Source organism: Wasmannia auropunctata, unplaced genomic scaffold, assembly GCF_000956235.1.
Source record: "Wasmannia auropunctata unplaced genomic scaffold, wasmannia.A_1.0 LD336103.1, whole genome shotgun sequence".
Classification (NCBI taxonomy): domain Eukaryota; kingdom Metazoa; phylum Arthropoda; class Insecta; order Hymenoptera; family Formicidae; genus Wasmannia; species Wasmannia auropunctata.
In genome coordinates, this window is record NW_012026787.1 from 924523 (window position 1) to 946328 (window position 21806).

Sequence of the window (21806 nt, forward strand, 5' to 3'; positions counted from 1 at the left end):
CCCGGAAAAATTCCCGTGCCGTAGGGGTCGCGTCGCGTCGCGTCGCGTCGGATCGACGAGCCTGGCTGTCCGAAAAAGAAAAAAAAAATAACCCGAGACTCTCGCTGCGGAGACACCCTCGTTTTACATATCGTTTTAATAACAGAGGGTCGCTTTATGCGGCAGTGTTTGAGTGGCTAATTAGGTGCTTGCAGCCCTCCGGCAGGCGCACAATGCTGCTCGAGGTAATTTCGCAACTCCTTCCGTGCTCCCCCACCCCCTCTCTCTCTCTCTCTCTTTCGTCTTTTCGCTCTCGCTCCTTGGCAGCCGCTTAACGTGTCTCCCCTCCTTCTCCATCCCCTTCCACTCGTACACGTCGCGCTCCCGCACAAATATATTGCACAGTCGTATAACCGTCAATCTCCCTCATCGCGCAGCGCATCGATGAATTGCACTCTTAGCGCGAGAATTTCCACTGTTTCTTGACATAACGCTTGCGGCGTTGGAGCTTACCCCTTTGCTTTTAACGCTCTCGCGGTATTATCGATCGACAGCCGGGGAGCCGAAAGTAAAGAAGAACTTTTAATCTTATCAGAAATGGGAATTAAAAGACCTGTAAAAGAGAGCCGTCTCGACAATTATTTGCCAGTAACAGTTTGAAACGGCTAAAAGACTATCGCGTGCAAATTTACGACTTACGATCTCGAACGGGAAGTGTAAATTTATTTAAGAGCCATGATGCGGTAGTATAATAAATGCTAACAAAAAAATTCTACATTTTTTCAATGATACTTTCAATTCACCATTTCAATAATAAATTCTGCTCTCTATATACGCATATTTATGTATATAGTTAATAATAATAGTAATAATATTACACCAATGCAAACACACACGTGCCTACACAATATGCCCGTTTCATTTTATTTGAGAGTCATTTTAAAACACGATAAATATCCACTTTTGTTATACAACCCATTAGCTTCATCCACTTGCTTCCTCAAGCATGAAACTAGAATCCGAAAAATGGAACAAAAAGGACCGCGACTTTTTTATACGATTCCAATTCCCCGGCGCCTTTATATCCCGGCAAAGTGGCAAATCGATCTACGATCGAACGTCACCGCTAAACGTAAGAAGTAACGAAAATATTTCCAAAGTCACCAGAGGGACTCCTTCGATCGCGAGGAACGTGCCCCCCGGCAATGTACTCTGCGGGTTATTCTACTTACTGGTCGCCCGCGGGGATCCTAATGGCTTCCTTAGGGCTATGCGAAAAACAGCGAGAAGCTTTTAAATTACAAGCCAACACTCTCCCCGACACCTCCTTTCCCTCCCTCCCTCATTCTTGTCCCCCCCCCCCGACCGCCGCCGCTCGCGCTTTGCTCTCCGTACGTTTTTGCGAGCAATTTTAATTTTAACGCGAGCCGCTGCCCGACACAGCTCGGCAACGCGCGCGCGGTGCCGCCGCTGCACTTTAATCTTCCAGAAGAACGCCCATTGTGTGCATCCTCCCTCCGTCCCGCTGCCACCCCGGTCGGCGCCTCCTTGCTCTCTTTCCTCGCCCGGTCTTCTGAGCGCACCTTTGCAATAAAAAAGAAAGCACGGGAGAGAGAGAGAGAGAGGAAGGAAAAAAAGGAAGAGGCGGAAGGAATTCCGCGGGCGTACACCACCTCGTGCCACTCGCGCGAATTAAGCACTCTCACCCTTTGTTCCCGATATCGCCGTGATGTTGCGACACGCTAACGTCCTTCTTTTTTTTCCCTCTTTTTCTTCATGAGACCTGCGGTCTTGTACGTAAACGATATTACGGACTCACTTGCGGCGGAATCGAGATCGAGAGCTTGAGAGATGAGTCGCAAGATTTTATTTCGACTCGACGTCTAACGATGTGACAAATGTGTCATCAAATGTTATAAAAATATTTTTACTCTAAATCAATTCTTTTAACATAAAATATAAATAAATAACAGAAATGAAAATGTTGTATGTTTTGCCACACGTACATGGTCTGTTCCAAAAGTAATGAGACTACACGGAAAGAACGATTTTGTTGAAAGACCTAAAAATTTTGCTTAAAACAGATCTAAAAATAACTTTTTACTGAATCACCAAAATAATTTGTTGGAATATTAAAATTGATAAGTGTTGCTATAAAATTTTTTGTTTTGATATTCTAGCAATCATTTTGACTTTTGCACAAAATAATTTTGATTATTGAACAAAAATTATTTTCAGATCTGGATTCAGCAAAATTGTTCTTTCTGTGTAATTTGGGCATCCCAATCAGAATTGGAGAGGGGCTCCATTGGACGGGGAATTTGGTACAGGATGTCAGTTATATAGTCTAACCCTTTCCCTTCAAGCCTTTCTAGCAGTCGATATCGTTAATAAAGTGCGTTGTAATTTTTTATGTCTTGTCACGGGTGAAAATTCAGCAGTCTCGAGTAGCGATCAAATTCTGCGTGAAATTGGAGAAATTTTATGTCGAAACGTTGGAGGTGTTGAGTACAGCTTATGGAAATACTGCTTTGTCTTCAGAATTTGATCGTAACATTGCTCAAAATACAGCACAGTCTGTGCTGAATTTTCGTCCGTGACAAGACACAACAATTACAAACGCACTTTGCTGACGGTATCAACTGCTAGAAAGGCTCAGAGACAACTGAGAAGGGTCAGATTGCATACCTGACATCTTGCACCAAAGACCCTGACCATGGATCCACTCCCCACAATTCTGATTGAGCCCCCAAAAAATAGTCTCGTTACTTTTGGGACAGACCATGTATATATATATATTTTATAAAATCAGATTTCAATTTTCGGACAATGTATAGAAAATATTTCGTCAGCTCGGAGTGCTTCGTTATAGAAATCGGAGATCATTTTAATTAGTCCGTCGATTTGCATTCGAAATAGATCACGGGCTGGCCGATGGCGAAATTAAATTCGGGCATTATACAGAGCGGAGCGGAGCGTCTCCAGGTGACTTATCGATCTGAGCCCGGCTGATTAAGACGGTCCGCCGTGTCGCAAATCCATCCGACAGCCGTTCTCCGGTAGACGACGGGAAACTTACTTACTCACACCCACCGACCGTCCCGGGGCGAAACTCCATTCTTGCCTATCTACAGCGGAAAGTCAGCGAAAGTTTGCGCCATGTGCTATCGAAGGGATCCGTGGGTCCCGGATAGTAGTACGTAGTCGAACAAACAAGAAAGTCGAAAGAAGTAAAGCGAGAACACTGCGGGACCTAAGAGGATGGTGGCTGCACCATCTTGTGGGGTTTTAGCGCGTTTCGGTGCTCATGCACGTCCGCGTATTTCGTACCCTCGCCAGTGGATGGATCCGCAAAAATAAATTCGCGCATAATTTACGATCTCTCCTTCCCCCCCCCCTTCCATCGATGGTTATTGGTTACAGCGACATTCTTTTCGCGGAATGTGCTTGAATAAAACAATTACGCGTTCGATTATAAGGAAAACAGGAACACGGAGGACTAACATTAATTTGTACATGGTCTGGCAGAAAAGTATAATGAGACTGTATTTTAAAAAAAACCAATTTATTTATTCATTAATATTTACATGATCCCCTACAACGTATAGTTCCCTTCTGAAACTACACACCATCGGACATGTTGCACTCTTTAAAACAACACTGTTAAATCTATAGTATCAAACTGAACCTTATTTAAGTTTGCCACTGCTCTAACTTAATAAACAGTTCTTTTTTTACTAAAACAATGAAGTTAAATAATTTAAAACAGTTTAAATTTAACCAAAATTTGGGTTAAATTCTATTATTTTATTTAAAAATAACTGTATTGTTTTAGTTTAAAATAACTATTTATTAAGTAGGAGCAGTGGCGACTTAAATAAGGTTCTGTTTGACACTATAGATTTAACAGTGAATGGTGGATACTCTCGGACTAAAATTGCCTTCAGCTGGTCGGTTACGGTCTTCTTAATGTTTTTGATTGTCCCAAAATAACGTCCCTTGATGGTGAATTTTAATTTTGGAACAAAAAGAAGTTTCAGGGATTTAAATCGGGTGAATACGGAAGGACTGGAATCTTACTTTTAGCCAAGAAATTGGATGATTGACAGTGCCGTGTGACAAGGAGCGTTATTGTCATGGTGCAGCATCCAGTTGTTTGCAATGCTCGGTCACACACGAGCAACCCTTTTTTTGAAACGTTCCAAGACGCAAAATATTTGATCGCCTAACGTTATTTGAATTTTGCATTATCCAGTTTTGTAACGCACCTCAAAAAATCAGTTTCGCAAAACGGACGTCAACGCTTACCAAGTAACTCAAGGAGGTTGGAACTCATACTCCAAAGGTCTATGAGGAGTCGACAACCTGTGAAGAGGGAGCTCGCAGTGTCGCTGATTTGTGCGCAACACCAGTCTTATTACTTTTCTGCCAGATCTTGCATATTGTATCAATTATGCGTCATTTTTATAAATATAACTCTAGAAAAATAATTTCTTACTACACGCGTATACGCGTATATCTGGACGACGACAAAAGCTGAAAACCAGCGGAGTGCCATTATGCGCTTGCGTCGATGGAGCTTATAATGAATCGGGCGGAGCTCTAAATCGTATAGGCCCGCGTGAAGAGCGACGTATCCTCCGGCTCAACGTGATAGCAAGATTGTCCGAGTCACCGGTGGTGTTTCAGCCGCGACGGGGTAAATGACAGATTCATAAATCACGCGCGCTCGCGATTGGCCGCACGGTGATAGTCACCGGGGGAGACGCCAGGAGGAAGAAGCGCGGGCAAGAAGTGGCGAGAAGAAGCGCGGAGATCTCGCGTCAAAAGGGCTCGATCCTTGGCTCCGAACCGGTCCGAGCTTTAGAGCCGACAGAGGGGGATAGCGGGGAGCAGGAGAGGGGCGGGGGGAGGGGGGAGGGGACGGAGTCGGGACCCACAGAAATTTAGTTCCCAAAACGAGGGTCTAATCGCCGGCGCGATATCTCCCAGGACTTTACGATGCCGCGCGGCCCCTGCCCACACACTCGCGCCCGCGCGCGCACGTGTGTGTACGTCTACGTGTGCCGACGTTGTACATGTGTGACGCGGGCGAGTGTATATGTGGATAGGTGCAGCCCCGAGGCCCCCTACGTGCCAGCCCGCACGGTAAAACATCGCCGGCAAGATTACACCAGAGTTTCGCCAGTTCCCGATGTTTTATCACGATGGCCCTCGGTTCTCCTCTCTCGCCATCCGCCCATATTCCCCCCTTTCCTCCCCAACTGGTGGCACGGCTGGCGACGTTGTCCCGTAGAAAGTTGGATGAAACTCTACGAGCGGCGGCGGCGGCGGTGCCCCCGTGAATCTCCGCCTGGCGAGAGAGGCGCGGCGAGAAAATCCTCCTAATCGTAATCCCCCGAAAATTCGCCGCGGAAATCGGCACATCGAAATCGGCTCTCTTTTATTTCCTCTCTTTTTTTTTTTAAATGAAAATTTTCCATCCCGGAGAGAGTACATCGCAGATTAGCTTCTTGGCTTGTTTCCACGAACATTACGGTATCAGCGTCAAGGAACGTAATAAATGAGCGCAATTATGCAATGACAATATTTAGGAAAGAAGAAAATGGTGAAACGTGTGTTTCAATCATTTTAAGAGTAATTTTTCTTCTTATAATTTACAGTTATTACTTTTTTAATTTTCCACAATTGCACAGATTTTATAACACAGCCTTGGCGATAAGTATAAAGCACCCTCAATTTATTGCATTTTCTTGGAAAAGGTGGTAATAAAAGCAAAAGAAGACTAATAAAATTGTTATAAATATGATTTTTCATAATAAAACTGTTCTTTAATTTATTTTTCATTAGAACTAGAACGGTTACGTCAAGTTGTTGTACTTATGGCTAAAGCCAGTACAAGTAATACAAATTACGAAACGTCAATTTAACAATACATGGTGATATAACTTAATTATATCACCAGCATTTTATATAGCAGAGTTGTGATATCAAAATCTTAATATTTTATGTTAAAATTATGGTACAAACAAAACGTTATCAATCACGACTCAAACGGTTAAAAGGATTATATAACTATTCCTGAATGTCCACTCAAGAGTCTCAATATCAGGCCTGCATGGCGCAATGGTACAAATACGATGAATACCGTTATCCCTTGCGAAACCACCGGAAAATCATTAATAGTATAATGAGACAGGATCCCGCATTGAGTGAAAGCTCGAAATGAGATCAAACCATAATCCGCCCAATATCGGTTAGGTAAAACCCACCAGCTGCAATCGATCAAATTACTGGACCATCACATCACGCTGCTGATCCTTGCACATTCTGTATAAAAGGCCGTTTCAAAGCGTCTCCCTTTCAATAGAACACCCTGATGATAACAAAGATAACCTTTACACTACGCGCGTAATTTTTGCCCTCAAATTGATACGATTTAAATCTGCGCTTAGGTAGGATTATTCCTTAGGAATATCGTGATTTTTAAACTAAATTATAAGTAATAAGTACATACAATATTTTCTTTTACGCAAATTACAGAATTCGAAAGGCGTTTACACACGGAAAGAATAATTTTGCTGAATCCAGATCTGAAAATAATTTTTGATCAATAATCAAAATAATTTGGTTAAAGTCAAAATAATTGTTAGAATATCAACGTTTTATAGTAATACTTATCAGTTTTAACATTCCAACATATTATTTTGATAATTTAATAAAAAATTATTTTCAGACCTGTTTTTAGACCTTTCAACAAAATCGTTCTTTCCGTGCAGGAAAGTCGAAATCCAACCCGAAACCCGCCAATTATTCTTTTATAGAAATGTAATTTAATACTGAAAATTTATTACTGAAAATTACTTATTTTAAATTTGAAAGCACTGTTGCTCGATGCTTTTAGTACAAAAATAAGTCATTAATCACTACCCTTCCAGTATTAAATTTCTGTAAGAGGAATCTATCACGGCGCATGGCGCGATACCCCATTTAAATCTAAATTGAATTAACGTTAAAATTAAATTAAAATTCTTTAAATATTATTTACATGAGCTCTTTACAATAAATCAAATCTATTACAATAAAGGCCTATGAGAACACGGATGTCGGTGTGTAATAGTGTTTTAGAATATTCAGCCACACGCGAACTGCGCGCCGCATAATCGTTGGACTTGAAACACAGCTCATTGCATGAGGCCGGAATTTACTTGTAACAATTAAATTGACCAGCAATTTAACACGCATTTATTACGATCCCCTTCCCCCCGAATCTGTATAGAAATTATTGCGAAAAAATATCACCTTATGTTCTTAGCCAGGGGAGCCACAAAAGATGATATTTTTTCGCAATAATTTCTTGACGGATTCGGGGGGAAGGGGATCGTAATAAATGCGTGTCAAATTGCTGGTCAATTTAATTGTTACAAGTAAATTCCGGCCTCATGCAATAAGCTGTGTTTTCGCATGTGGCTGGATATTGTAAAAAACTATTATACACCATGCACCGATATTTGTGTTAGGTCTTAGAGGCCTTTATTGTAATAGGTTTGAAAATTCCTTAATTTAATTAATGATGCCTACAAAAGATCAAATCGTCGTATCGCGAGATTTAACGAACGCACAATTGTGCTTGTCCTCCAAATAAATCGTCAGTTCCCGTTCGACATCAATCGGCTCTGCCGCGCGACTTCAAAGTTGTCGGGAGATTCCCGCAACGGCAATGAGATTACGAAGAATTAATCCGTTTGCTCGGTGTGCGTAATCAGCCGTCTGATTGTTCCATTCAAAGACTTTGGCAAATCTTCTCCCCGGGACGAATATAATCCCTATTCCTGGGGAGCGGTCCGCCCGCGCGCCAAAACGCGCGTTTGTTATCGAGTTATCCGAACAGATGCGAGATTCGCCGGAAGTTTGATATCGCGCGGAACTTTTCTGTTTCCCGAGACTACGAGAGACGAAGAGAATTCGCCCTGGATGCTAATTTACGCGACTTCATACACGCGCGTGTTCTGAATCGATCCGCGCGCGGATTACGTACGGAACTCCCGCGCGTAGAATATATATACGCGTCTCCCGCGCACGGAGGATATATTCCTCTCGTTGTAAACTAAAAAAACATCTGATATAAAATTCAATTCCACTTTGCGATACCTGCATCCTCCTGTGAAAAAGAGAAAAATTTTAAAATTTAGCGGATATATTTTATAATAATTTTACGTGAAAGCGCGCTGGAATACATCGAATGTTCCCTTTTTACCATATCTATTCCGCCCCGCGACTCAAAATTCAATACGTCACAATATATCCGCGCGATCTATTCTCAATTTTCCAATGCCATACGTGATCGTGCCGCGAACTTACTTCCGATTTGCGGCTAGAGCGAGTATTGCGAGGAAGAGGGGAAGGAAGAGGGAGAGGGAAGAGGAGAAGGGGGACCTCCCTGCATTTCGCAGATGGAAACCGTTCGAAAGCGCCGAGCGCGTGCAATACGTCGCTTTAATCCGATTATTCCCGGCGATTAATTCTCTTGTCTATCGCACGTATATCCTTCTCCTTTTAGCCGGCTTTCGAACGTAGTCAGTCCGTCTAATTGCCCCGTTCGGTTTGCGCTGTCCTAATTGTTTGTTCCGTCGCTGGAGGTAGTATGCAGATGTCGACGACAACGACGAGCGTCGAGCAGCGTCACGACGTCTTCGGCAATCTGCACCCTCTGTACATTCTCTCTCTCTCTCCTTTCCCTCCCCCCCTCTCCCATCTTCCCTCCTTCCTCTCTCTTTTTTTTCTCTGTCTATCTATCCATTTATCTATCTTTATTTCTCCTCTCTCTCTCTCTCTCTCTCCCTCCCTCTCCTTTCTTCTCTTTACTTACACAAACAACCGGCAGAATCTGGAATGTGCCGCATTAGCAGTAGAGATGACTTCGCGTCGCCGTACGATTCGTAATTATCGGTCGGATTAACTGCGCGCCGTGAAAATTCTTTGCGCAGTCATTTCCGTATTAATTCTGTCATTTGAGAATTCTCTAATTATCCTACTAAACGCAAGAATTTCGCTTTGCCTCTAAATAATTCCTCGTTTTTCAATATCTAGTAGTTCTATCGTCACGTTTTGCAAATGCGTATACATATTCAAAGCAGTCCTTGTTCATTTTCATTTTGTGTACGCATTCTAATTTATACATTTTTAAAACCACGGGATTTTATAATACAAAAATTATAAATTATTTTGCATCAAATAAAAAATAATATTCAAAATTTTTCTTATATTCTGTGCAAAACTGCAGAGATACTTACATATAATATTTAAAGAGAGAACATGCAAAATATTTATTTGCCGTACAATTCTTTTGATTTCCGCATTACAATTGATTTGATTACAATTCAGTTGACTTTACATTAACATACAAATGGGTTTTCGAAAAAAAATTTTTCTTATGCTAATCAAATGCTAAAATATCGGAACAAATACTGCACACAGTATAACAATTCGTCAATTTATCCGATACAACCGCCCGTTTCCGCGACGTATCCGAAAATTGACATCGATACCGTCCGTTTGATTGCATGCCGGATGCATAACGATACGTAATTATTTAGAACGGAATTAATAGTAACGTGATTTTAAATGTGTCTCGCTAATGCGTGCCGCGTTTCCGATCGGTTTAATATCAGTCGGGACAATGTCGGGCGCCCACTTAACTATTCATCCATCCAGCAATATTAATTCACGTGACCGGGAAATGTACACACCGGCCGGACCCGGCCGTTCGATGAAAAAAAAAAATACACTTTATTATTTTTTGAAAAGTCAAAACGTTCGACGTTACCGTCGACCCCCACTATACAAGGCTTGATTAAACATTCATCAAACCGCGCCATAAAGCAGACATTCCGACCAATCGCTGGAAATTGCCGAATACTCGTCGACTGCGACATAAATGTAAACATGGATGGCTGGGAAAGCGGCGGAGTAATTACGCGATGCACAGTAGTTGGATACTTTTGTAATTTTAGGAAATATGAAGGTCCGCCGTATACGACGAGATATATATATACGTAATTAGAAAATCGCATATGTATGCAAACTTGATTAATGTTTCATTGAAAAAGTCATAACCAAAACGATTGCGATTAAGTTTTACGAATGTGAAATACAATAAAGCATTGTTTTTCCATTATTTTTTAATCGACTCCACGTTATCGGAAATTCGATTCAGGCGTCACCTATACATTAGGCAAGAAATTAAATATTGAAAATTACAAAATTATCTCTCGACATACTCGCGGAGGAAAATCGATTTTAAAATCGCGGAGAAATTCACGCGGAGAAAAATTGATGTCTATACACGGAAAGAACAATTTTGCTGAATCCAGAATCTGAAAATAAATTTTTCTTCAATAATCAAAATATAATAATTTGGTGCGAAAGTTAAAATGATTGCTCGAATATCAAAACGTTTCGTAGCAAGCGTAGCTCTTATTACTCTTATTAGTTTTAACATTCCAACAAATTATTTTGATGATTCAACAAAAAATTATTTTCAGATCTGTATTTAGCAAAATTTTCAGACCTTTCAACAAAATATCGTTCTTTCCGTGTATTTCTAGTAATGTAGCAGCATTTTGTATTCTCCGTCGAAACGCGCGGCTGTTATTGCGTCGTCACACGTATTGCGGCGTTACCGGGCGAATGGGGATGCTAGGCGAGATCATTATTTCTCACAGCTCGGCGCAGAGGCGTGCGAACGTACCTTCTCGGGGTACGTAAAAGCCGCGCGGCTATCGGCTAGAGGCGACGCTTTGTGAACCGTGTGCTCGAGTGAGCATTACGTCTAAGCAAGTGCCGTGCAACATCCTTGAAAAGTAGTCCAAGTGAATAATGACTCGGAACAATGCGAACGTATAGGGAGGGAAAGAGGGGGGGGAGCTGCAGGAGCAGCATCGCCTCGCGAGAGACTTTGCCGCGGTTGCGTTCTTTTGAGCGCGAGATGCAGCGGCACTTTTCGCGACTCGTCACGTTTCCCCATTCAGAAGTCGACGGCGTATTTTTGTCGCACGAGCGAGAAAATAATGATCGCGATCACAAAGCGTGAGCGCCTCGTCGCGAGGCGTAATCACGCGTTGAAGTATACCCTATATACGCGATGGTGTGCGCGTCGCGCGCGCGACAAAAAAGTAGACGCATAACGTCACGCGCCCAGACCACCGAAATATATAGAGCAACCCTCCGCGAATAACGCGTGTGCGACAGGCGGGAAAATAAAATCCCGCTATGCCGAAATAATTACGCCGAAAACTGGTGCACATCAAGATTTTATTTTCGACTCATGTTTACTCATTACGTTACACACGCCGTTATTACCTGCGGCGGCTAATGTAATTGTTATCCCATCCCGCGATTCGCGACAGCGTAACAGGACTTTCGTGATAAGGTAATGCGTGAATTATGATGCATTATTTTATTAAAATTATACCTCCTATATATACGCGCAACGTTTTTCCTCGCGCGGCGAGACACGCGTTATTCTCTTTATCCGGGAATTTTTTGTTCAGTTTACAAACCAAATCAAGTATAATTCCAATGGCTCGCAAATGCGCTTTGAATAGGGATATCAATTAACATTCCTGCGTCGACGTTCGGCAATTGGAAATCGCGCGGCGGCAATTCCCCGCGAGACGTTCTCTCCACGGCGTTGAGAAAACTGCGGGACCCATTGAATCACGAAGCAATCGAGTCTGACGACTGAGTCGGGGATATTCGAGGTCGTTCTTCTCCTGTCTCTCGTTCGCACCCCGCGCCATTTGTCTTCCCCGCCCCGTGAAAGTCTCTCCTTCGCCCATATAACGGCCTCGTGGCGCGACGCGGCGGCTCGCGGGCTCGTCTCGAACAAAATCATAAAAGTTTTAGCCTACTACAACTTTTCGAGATACGAAATGCGGTCTCTCATGTGTGCTCGGGAAGAAGGTTTTCGATGTTAGCCACCTCTTGACGTTCTCGATCGCTTTGTTATTTCTTTCTTATAAAATGTATGTAGACGTGGATTTAAAAAAAAAATCTGTGTGAACGTGACATTACATATATGTATAATCTGATTTTTTTTTGCAAAATTTGGAATTGATTCTTTTCTGACGACAATGGGACTTTAATCATCTTCAAATATTGTTCGTCGCTCAAATTGCAACATAAATTGTACTTTAACAGAATATTAATTTCTCAACAGTTGTAACAAATAATATTCAGTCACAATTTTCATTAATAAAAACAGAATTCAAATTTTATAAAAAAAATAATACGGTTTATGTAGAATCATTGCACCAATCGCTGAACTATTATCAATAAATAGATGTTTACGAAAAATATTAAAATTATAAGATTAAAATAATAATTGCAAGTCAATTGATATTTTTAAATCTAATTTTCGTACAGATTCGAATAAAATATTATTTTCTACTTGCAAATGTAATTATATTAAGTAAGTAGTAAAAAGTAGTAAGTTAAGTAGTAAAAAAGGATATGTGCCTTATAATCTATAACAGAAATTTACTATAAACAAAATGGAATGTATAAACTAAAAAAAAGTATTCAAATTATAATTATTATTTAAAAAAAAGTATCTAACAATCTATTAACTAATTAACTAAATTAAAAATATATATATTTTTCTTTTTAAAAAAAATTTATTGCTAATCATTTATTAATACCTACGTATCGATTAATTGCAGCTCGCAGGCCATTTATTGGTGCGTTTTCTCACGTTTTTAATCAAAACAATTTTTTTTATTATTAAAAATAACATATTTTAAGAATATTTTTAAAGAATGAATAAACAGCTATTAATATTGAATGGGGTTTTGTTATTTTTCCTTTTTTAACGCACTATATTTCACAATATACAATTGAATTTTTTATTTATTCATTGACTGATGCTGTTAATGCGCATCCCGTTTGCAGATTTATCTATTCTCAATGCGCGCTTTCTTCACGCCATTAGCATACGCGAAATAATAGCTGTTCCACTTAAGGAATTGCTATATAATACATATAAGAATACACACAAGATTTGCCCTTTATTTTCGTTCTAGCTCGTTTGGCGGTCAGACATCGACTGACTTTCATCAAACATATTTAGTCGATAGCAATCGACATGTTTGTTAAGACAACACTATTCGAGGTCAAATTCGTGACGTTAGTTCACAACAGGTGCCGTGAACCTATCTACTTTATACTTTCACGGAAAGAACGATTTTGCTAAAAGGTCTAAAAATTTTGCTAGATATAGATTTGAAAATATAATTTTGTTAGAAACTCAAAAATATTGAGCACTGCTGTAAAACGTTTTGATATTTTAGCAGTCAATTGGACCTTTCAACAAAATTATTTTCAGATCTGCAAAATTGTTCTTTATGTGTTCACTTCATCCTAATAGATACACGATAAGAACGATTTTTTTAAAAGGTCAAAAATTTTGCTAAAAACAGATCTAAAAATAATTTTTTGTTGGATCATCAAAATAATTTTTTGGAATGTTAAGACTGATAAGCATTGCTATAAAACGTTTCGATATTCTAGCAATTATTTTAACTTTCGCACAAAATTATTTTGATTATTGAACAAAAATTATTTTCAGATCTGGATTCAGCAAAATTGTTCTTTCCGTGCACATATGTGCGCTCAACTTTGAATTCTTTCAAAGATGAGGTTGTTTACACACACGAACATTTACCTTCTCAGAAAAATTATAGGTAGTTCCGAAAATCAGAAAACTTTTCAAAAAGCGAGGATTTCTTCCAAAATCCAAATTATTTTCTTTTCGCCTTCTCTATTCATACGCGTTGAAACGTCACATCGCCTGCACAGGTTTATCCGCCAATGAAAATTTTGGATATGATCCCTCACTCTGATGCGTAATTAATTAACGCAGAGAAGTGGCGCGTTTCAGGCGTTCTGCCGTTCCCAATAGCATTTTCTAGATTGAAGGTAATTAAGAGCTTATTATTATATTGTAACGCGTATTAAAACATGTATACACTGCACGTCCGCGTATATCGCGGCAATTTGTTACGCTTTGTGAATTAGTTCGCCAGCAAATTTATTAGTTGTTGAATTTATTAGCATAATTTTATCCCCGCGTGCACGCCAGCGAAACGCGCTCCTCGCGCGTTTCGATCCACACACGTGATTTTCTTGTAAACATCAACCCTCAGTCGCGCGCCCTCGTGTTTTTTAAAGCACGTCGTTCGCACTTACCGGATTTTTTTAAACCGATGTTTGCATATTTAAGCAGCATGAAAGCAAAATGGAGATTAAGCCTCAAATATATACGGCTCTCCAAAATCTACAGACGAAAAAAAGGTTCTGCGACCTAAATTCACTAAAATAAATTAACGAAAAAAAAACCGGGGGATTTTCCCGAATTAAGCTTCGATGGTGCGAACCGAATAGCAAAATCTTATTTTACATTTAAATATAAATGGCCGCTTTGCAAAAATTACTTGCAAAGAGATCTAATTACGGTATTAATTAAAACGATATCTAATCTTGCGCGCTAAAGAGTTGCGAATACGAAAGTAGCGTACAATTGAATTTCCGTTAGAAAAGAAATCGACTCCCAAGAATTGGTCAAAGCGCTTAAATGAGAGGCGAAAGCGCTTCGAAATATAAAAAAAAATTCTTCTCTGTAAAAATTCTTAAATTTCTGCACAGCGTAACGGCGAAAAGAAATTAAATGGCACCGAGAAGAGAAGCCGTCTACTTCTTTTTCCCCCTTTTCTCTTCCCACAGAGCGTGTACAATCTGCTAGGCGAGACGCTGTCGAGGCTGCAACAGTATGCGGAAGCGGAGCGGTGGTTCCAGGCGAGTTTGGCCAGCCAGCCTGACCACGTGCCGGCCCACATCACTTACGGGAAACTTTTGGCACGGAACGTAAGTAGCCGGTCGTTTTGCTTTTAGATCGCCATCGCCTGCCATCGCCGCTCTATTTCACCTTATCGCGATCTACTTTCCAAAGTATGACTATATATCGGCCGACTTACCACTTCGAGAAACTTGTACTCCGCGTTACGCAATATAATGCGCGATGTAAGCGATACTTTGGGTCAGTGCGAAGTCCCCCCGCTCCTCCCGGCTGTTACATCTCCAAAAAGTGAATTTAGTTTTTGCGTCAAATATCAACTCTACACTTCGATGGTATTAACGAATAACACAACGGATGACAAAATTTCAACAACAAACAAAATTCTTTTTTAGAAAACCAAAGGTCCTCTCTTTTTTTTTTAGAGAATTCAGCGCTGAATGTAAATCTATTTTCCCGTTTCTCGCGTTAGATATTGTTTTTTCCGTGACACTCAATTTTGCGAGTGGACGTTGCGTATTGTGCCAAAATTGTCAACGAAAATTGCGATATGTTCCTGTGGCGAGAGGAAAATTTGCAGTTGCCGTAATTGTAAAAGTTTCGATTTTTCTTTAACGCCCAAATACACGTGTCTTATCCCTGATGATTTACATTCAGCGTATGACATACATACATACACACATCCACACACAATTTAACGGATATAATATATATTCAAAAATCTTGTCCAATGTAATAGGACAAGCTCCTGAACCGGTAGCAACCGCCCGGGGGAGGGGGGACAGACAGGGCTATCGAGTTCGCGGTGGCTCACAAGTCGCCTCTGCTTTCTCTCTCTTTAGTCGAGCCGCGTCCTGGAAGCGGAGAGATGGTTCCTGAGGGCCCGCAGGCTGGCGCCGGACGACCCCAGCGTGCACCATCATTACGGTAAGGCGCGACCGAGAGCTCCTTTATAATTGCGACCGCAGGAAAGCGTCGTCGGCGTTGCCCGGAATTCGTCAGTAGGCGTCTCCGGTTACTCTCGTCTCCCTTTTTCCATCTGGCGGGTCCGCCCCTCCGCCTCCGTCTCGACCGCGTCGCAATTTAAATGTCTAATGCCCCGTATTTGTAGTCGTCTTCGGCGGGTGATAAGGGAAAATCCTCGTTCATTATTAAAGCAATGAAATACGCTCTCTTAAGCATCTCGCTTTCGCACCCGTCTAACGCATCCCCGAGAGCGTTCTTCCCCTTCCCTCCCCCCCCCCTCTCCCTTCTTTGTCCTCATCCCATCGTCACCGTCGGTCGCCGCAGCCGAGACCCCATTGTAACAGCGGTATAATTGATTCCCGATCCCCGAATCCGTTCTGAATAGGGAGTCCTCGAAGTTCCCTTCGATTGCCGAAGGGGGGAATCGCGACGGGAGAGAAAGAATCAAAGAACCAAGATTCGAGGAGTCGCTTAATAGGAGGGGGAGATAAGAGGATTGCCGATTCGTCGAGCCGCTATAAATACCGTTGTAATATTTCCTGCGGGAATGATAGTCGATCTCTCTGACGAGAGTAGGAGGGCTAATCGAAAAGAAGGACGGATACCAGAGGACACGGAGGGGGGGGGGAGAGGGGAGATGAGTCGAGATGCCGGGGATGAATCGACGGGTATTAAAATTCCGGGAAAACGCGGCGACGCGCGCGCGCTTCAAAACGTCAGCCGTTAAATTGCACCGAGATACGGAGACAATCTTTTGCCGCGTATCCTTTTTTTTTTCATTCGCCCAGTATAACGTTTGTTATTAATATAAATTGACGTAATCTGTAAGCTTAGGATTGCATTCTTTCACTTAATTAGTTAATAATAAATTGAACGTGTCCGTCGAATTTTAAATTAAACACATTGCAATATAAGTACCTCAAATTTTTGCCTTCTCTTATTAAAGATGTGTTAGTGTTTTATTTATGGCGTTATAAATTTCTCTCAAATTAAAAATACCGCTACGCAAAAATATTTCTTTGTCATATTTACATTCCTCGACGTCACGTGTTTTTTTCTGAAGTTTTCATGCGCGAAAAGCTTTTAAAAAAAAACACCTTTTTTGTCTAAACATCTCTCTCTCTCTCTCTTTCAAATTTATTGTACAAAAGAAAAGTCGATCTACTCAAGCGCAAAATAACGAATTATTGAATAGATTTGATGAAGGCATTAAACAAATAACTGCCACATGTCGATTAACGATCTATCGAGCGACTTGACTAACTGCGGTAACAATACACGACGTGCAAATTGATCGAACGCGGTCTCGCGACACGTACAATGATGTCTGTTTGGAAAATTTCCAGGGCTGTTCCTGACGTCGCAGGGCCGACTGGTGGAGGCTGCCGAGGAGCAGCTGCGAGCGGCCGAGCTGTCGCGGTCCGATTACGAGCTGTCGGTCGCGGCGGCCTCGGCGCTGAGGCAGGCCGATCGTCGCGATGAGGCCGAGGTCTGGTACCGACACGCGGCCAGCCTGAGGCCGCACGAGGCCCGCAGCCACACGAACCTCGGCGCGATCCTACACCTGAACGGCAAGTACAAGCAAGCCGCCGCGGCTTACAAGGAGGCTCTCAGGTTACAGCCGGGCGACGCGACGACCATAACGAATCTGCACAAACTGGCGGCGATCTTGGCGTGACCTGAAGAATGCCGAGGACGCGACGGCGACGGTGAAAGAATTCGAGGACGGAGAGACGATGAGAGTGGCGACGGTGTGTATCATACGACCCCACGCGACGAGGAGGATCCCATCTTATACAGATCTTACCGTGTACCCCGAGACCCCCCACCGGCCCGATCTTCCTACCGATATTCCGTTTATATCTCTGCGTCGTCGGTGACGCGCGCGCGTTCGTCGTTCGCGTCGACGACGCGCGGCCGACTCGTATCGCCTGCTATGGTATGTAAAGAATAAAGCTTCCTTTATTTTTCTCTAATACACGGCGGTGTATTTCATTATTCATTGCGAATTCCCTTCCCTTCTATATAGATTAAGTAAGGCACGAATATAAACGGAAAGAACAATTTTGCTGAATCCAGATCTGAAAATAATTTTTCTTAAATAATCAAAATAATTTTGTGCGAAAGTCAAAGTGATTGCTAGAATCAAAACGTTTTATAGCAATTATGCTTATCAGCAGGCGTCGGTAAAATAACTAATACAATTTATTTAAAATAACAAATGTAAAATAGATTCCAGAAACTTATTTAAAATAAAATATCGCAGGGGCCAATAAAAAACTGATACGACTTATTTAAAATGAAAAATATAAAATAGATTCCGAAAACATATTTAAAATATTAAATAAGAAATAGATTAGAAGAAATTATTTAGAATAGTAAATACTAAATAATTCTTTTACTTTTTTTTATTTAAAATATATATTTTGAATAATGTTTTTCTAAATACAATCGATCTCTGATATGCAGGAGTCGGTAAAATAGCTGATATATTGAACCTATTTAAAATATCAAATATAAAATAGAAACATGAATTATTTAAAATAAAAAATATAAAATAGATTCCAAAAATATATTTAAAATATTAAATATAAAATAGATCAGAAAAAGTTATTTAAAATAATAAATACTAAATAACTCTTTTACTTTTTGTTATTTAAAATACAAATTTTAAACAATGTTATTTTAAATACGACCGACCCCTACTTATCAGTTTTAATATTCCAACAAATTATTTTGATGATTCAACAAAAAAATTATTTTCAGATCTGTTTTTAGCAAAATCTTTAGACCTTTTAACAAAATCGTTTTTTCCATGTAAGAATATGATTATTTTGCAAAACTGTTTTTTTTATACAGTTTTTAACGCGGTAAAATATTTTCTTTTTATTTCCTTTAAATACGAAAGCTCTTATATATACTGTATATATATATATATATAAAGTATCTATAGAACATCGATTGCTTCGTCCTTCAATCGCAGAAATGGATTACGGCGGATTAAAAGAAAGCTGAGCTGCTCACTGATTCTCGTTAATATAGATTTCTTCAAATTTGTCTCAACGCAAGATATCTTCCTTCTCCTATGTACACACAGAGACAGGTAAGTTCACGTAGATTCGATAAGGGCAGATCGATAATTATTTTGAGCCGAGACACTTAGCTCCGCCGCGTGTGCCGTCACTTTCCCATCTATAAATCAATCGTCTCAAAATGGAAGAAGAAGACGAAAAAGTCAGATCGAAACGTTTTGCGCGTCGTTCGAGAGGATTACTTGCGATTTCTTTTGATGGAGCTCTGGATGAGATAAACCACGGAAATTCTCCGGTGAAAAGACTACGACTTCGCTTTAAATGTTATCTTCTTTGTATTAATGCCGAATACGTTCCGGTACACACCGCGCGTTGGAATTTTTATTTTATTGCTATACATTGGTAATTTCAGTTTTAGTTTACAAAAATTGTCCACGCGTTTTTATTATTACACTGTTTTCTTAAATACACAAAATTATATTAGCCGATATGAAGTAGTCAGATTTGCCATTAGGATTTCCCGCGGCTGCAGATATTCGGATATCCTCTCTCTTTCTCCTTCCCGCAGCGAGGTGCTGAAGCTCCATTAATATCGAATCTATTTGCACGAAGGTACCAACTGGAATATTTAAGTTTACACTTTAAATCACACCCCCGAGCGAGTGCCAACGGTGCGAGCGAGCCCGGAGGCGGAATCGTGAGGGGATGACGGATAGAGAAACGGCGGAGAGAGAGAGAGATGGGGGGAGGGGGAGAGAGAGAGAAAAGGTGAGAAGGGATGAAAAAGCGGGCACACGGAGCCACCTGTCGCTCCTGTCGCACTGCTGCGGAGACAGTCTCGGCAAACACTCCGCGACCGTCGCGACGGCGCAGCGGTTACGAAGCTTTGTTCCGCGAAGAACTCGCTTCGTTATCTTTAAAGCGGAACACCGTCAAGAGCGTCTTTCCTCCTCCCGAAAAGATGACTCGCCCTCCTCCCGCCCACCCTCCGCCTGCTCGGCGGCCGCATTGCGCCCCCACCTCGGCCGTTTTATTTTTCGCCAACTTATCCATCTTTGCGGTTGTCTCTTCCCCACGTTACCTCCCCCCCCGCCCTTCTGCACGCCCCTTTATATTCTCTCCACCTTCCATCTTTCCTCGCGATCTCCAACTTTCCCTACGTTCTCTCGCTCATTGTTCCAGACGCGCTTCGTGTGGCGACAGAGATTAACTTCTTGCATCTGAATTGCCGTGGGATTAATTTCAGGACATTCTTTTGCAAAGTATTCACGTTTACGCTATCACAATTCTTGTTTGTAAGATTACCTTCTCTTCGTTCGACGTTGCTGGAGATAATTCCTTTCTTTAGTTTCTACGAGAAGAAGGGCAAAAGGGGGTGGAGAAAATTAGCAGCAGACATAACGGCATCATAGAAGAACTGACGAAAATGAACGTCTTCTATGTATTACACTGATTTATATCGATGTGGAACATTTTGTCAATGCTATTTGAAGTTATAGGTGTATTTATATATGTGAGACAGCACTCTCCGACTTCCCCCCCCCCCTCCAGAAAGTCGAAGTGTCTCGTCGCGTTTCCGCGTCTACTTTTCTCCCTCACTTCAGTTTTCACGCCGCCTTTTTTCCCCTGCATTATTTTACCTCAACTTCTTACCTTATAGGGCTCTTCTTTCAGTCTCGGAGGAGATCCTTTATATCTTGTATATAGAGTCCCTTATCTGTCCCCTTTTTAATACTTTAACAATACCCGACTGCCATCTCATATTTCACATCAACGTTATAACGATCACAGGGTTATTTTTACTTTTTTACCCTTTTACAAAGAGCCCCCGTCAATTTTTATTATTTTGCCACGTTACCGCTCCTCTACGCACACATATAAGTATTTTGCATCGCATATACTTCTCATTACTGTTAATTTACGCGAATGCAATGCAATATCTCCCTTTATTATTTCTACGTGCAATTCTTCTTTCGCATTAATTTTCGATTCGTTTGTTTTTTTTTTTTTAACATATACTTTATCTCGAAGATAGTTCGATCGGTCAGAATCCACGCTTGTGTACGCAGTTTCAATGTAAGTTCCGTCTCAACCGCAACAACAATGCATCCGCGAACAAAATATGACAGCCGTCGCGTTACGCGGAGTTTTCGAGTCGAGAGAGCAAAAGAGAAGGGGGGGGAAGCTTTTGTGTTCCTTCATTTATCCCTTTTTTCCTTTAGAAATAAGACTTACATTGTCTTACTTTTAGCATGCCGCGCCACTCGCTGGCCGCGTTTATCTTCCGCTATTTCTCTCCTATCCGCGCTATCCGAGCGCACGCCATCGATTTTTAACCGCAATAAAAGTGGCCCTTCGCCCGGCACAATCCGACTTTACCCACGCGCGCCATTTTATAAGCTTACAAGTATTATCATCATCCCCTTAGTTCGCTGCGCCCGCCGCGTTCGCTCCGCATTTTCCTCGCATTTCCCCGCGATTTGTCTGAATCCGTTTACGTGATTTTCCATTCCTTGGCCTCTTCCCTTTCATGCATTCCCCGTATGCACGAACGCACGTCTACGCGATCCTTTGCCGCAGTTAACGACATTCGAATGCCGGCTTTACCGATGTACCTTGTAACATTACTGAGATCCTTGCATCTCTCGACGCACGTTTATTCTCCATCTCGCTGCTGTTTTCCCATGATATTTCTGAATCTCGTTACTCGTTCGAAATTGTCACGGCTGAATCAGTGACTATTTTCAAAAGACCTTTGGACGTGTTATATTCCTTATAAAAACTGGAAAGCGTAAAAAGCGATAAATATGCCTCTCTCTCTGTTTTTTTTTACTAAATTTATCTTTGTTTTTTTTTTGTAGCTGTATAGCACATGCATAACTAATCTTCATTACTTTTTATTCAATTACACGGAAAGAACAATTTTGCTGAATCCAGATCTGAAAATAATTTTTGTTCAATAGTCAAAATAATTTTGT

At 41.2% G+C, this 21806-nt stretch overlaps 1 protein-coding gene across 1 annotated transcript in view; it reads left to right on the forward strand.

Moving 5' to 3' along the window:
• Positions 1-17474, forward strand: part of LOC105457320 (transmembrane and TPR repeat-containing protein CG4341) — a 368988-nt gene extending 351514 nt beyond the window's left edge. The window contains exons 9-11 of the mRNA XM_011701927.1: positions 14761-14901; positions 15673-15757; positions 17143-17474. Coding sequence (XP_011700229.1) covers positions 14761-14901; positions 15673-15757; positions 17143-17474 — 558 coding nt within the window. The remainder of the gene's footprint in view (positions 1-14760; positions 14902-15672; positions 15758-17142) is intronic.
• The last annotated feature ends 4332 nt before the right edge of the window (positions 17475-21806 follow it).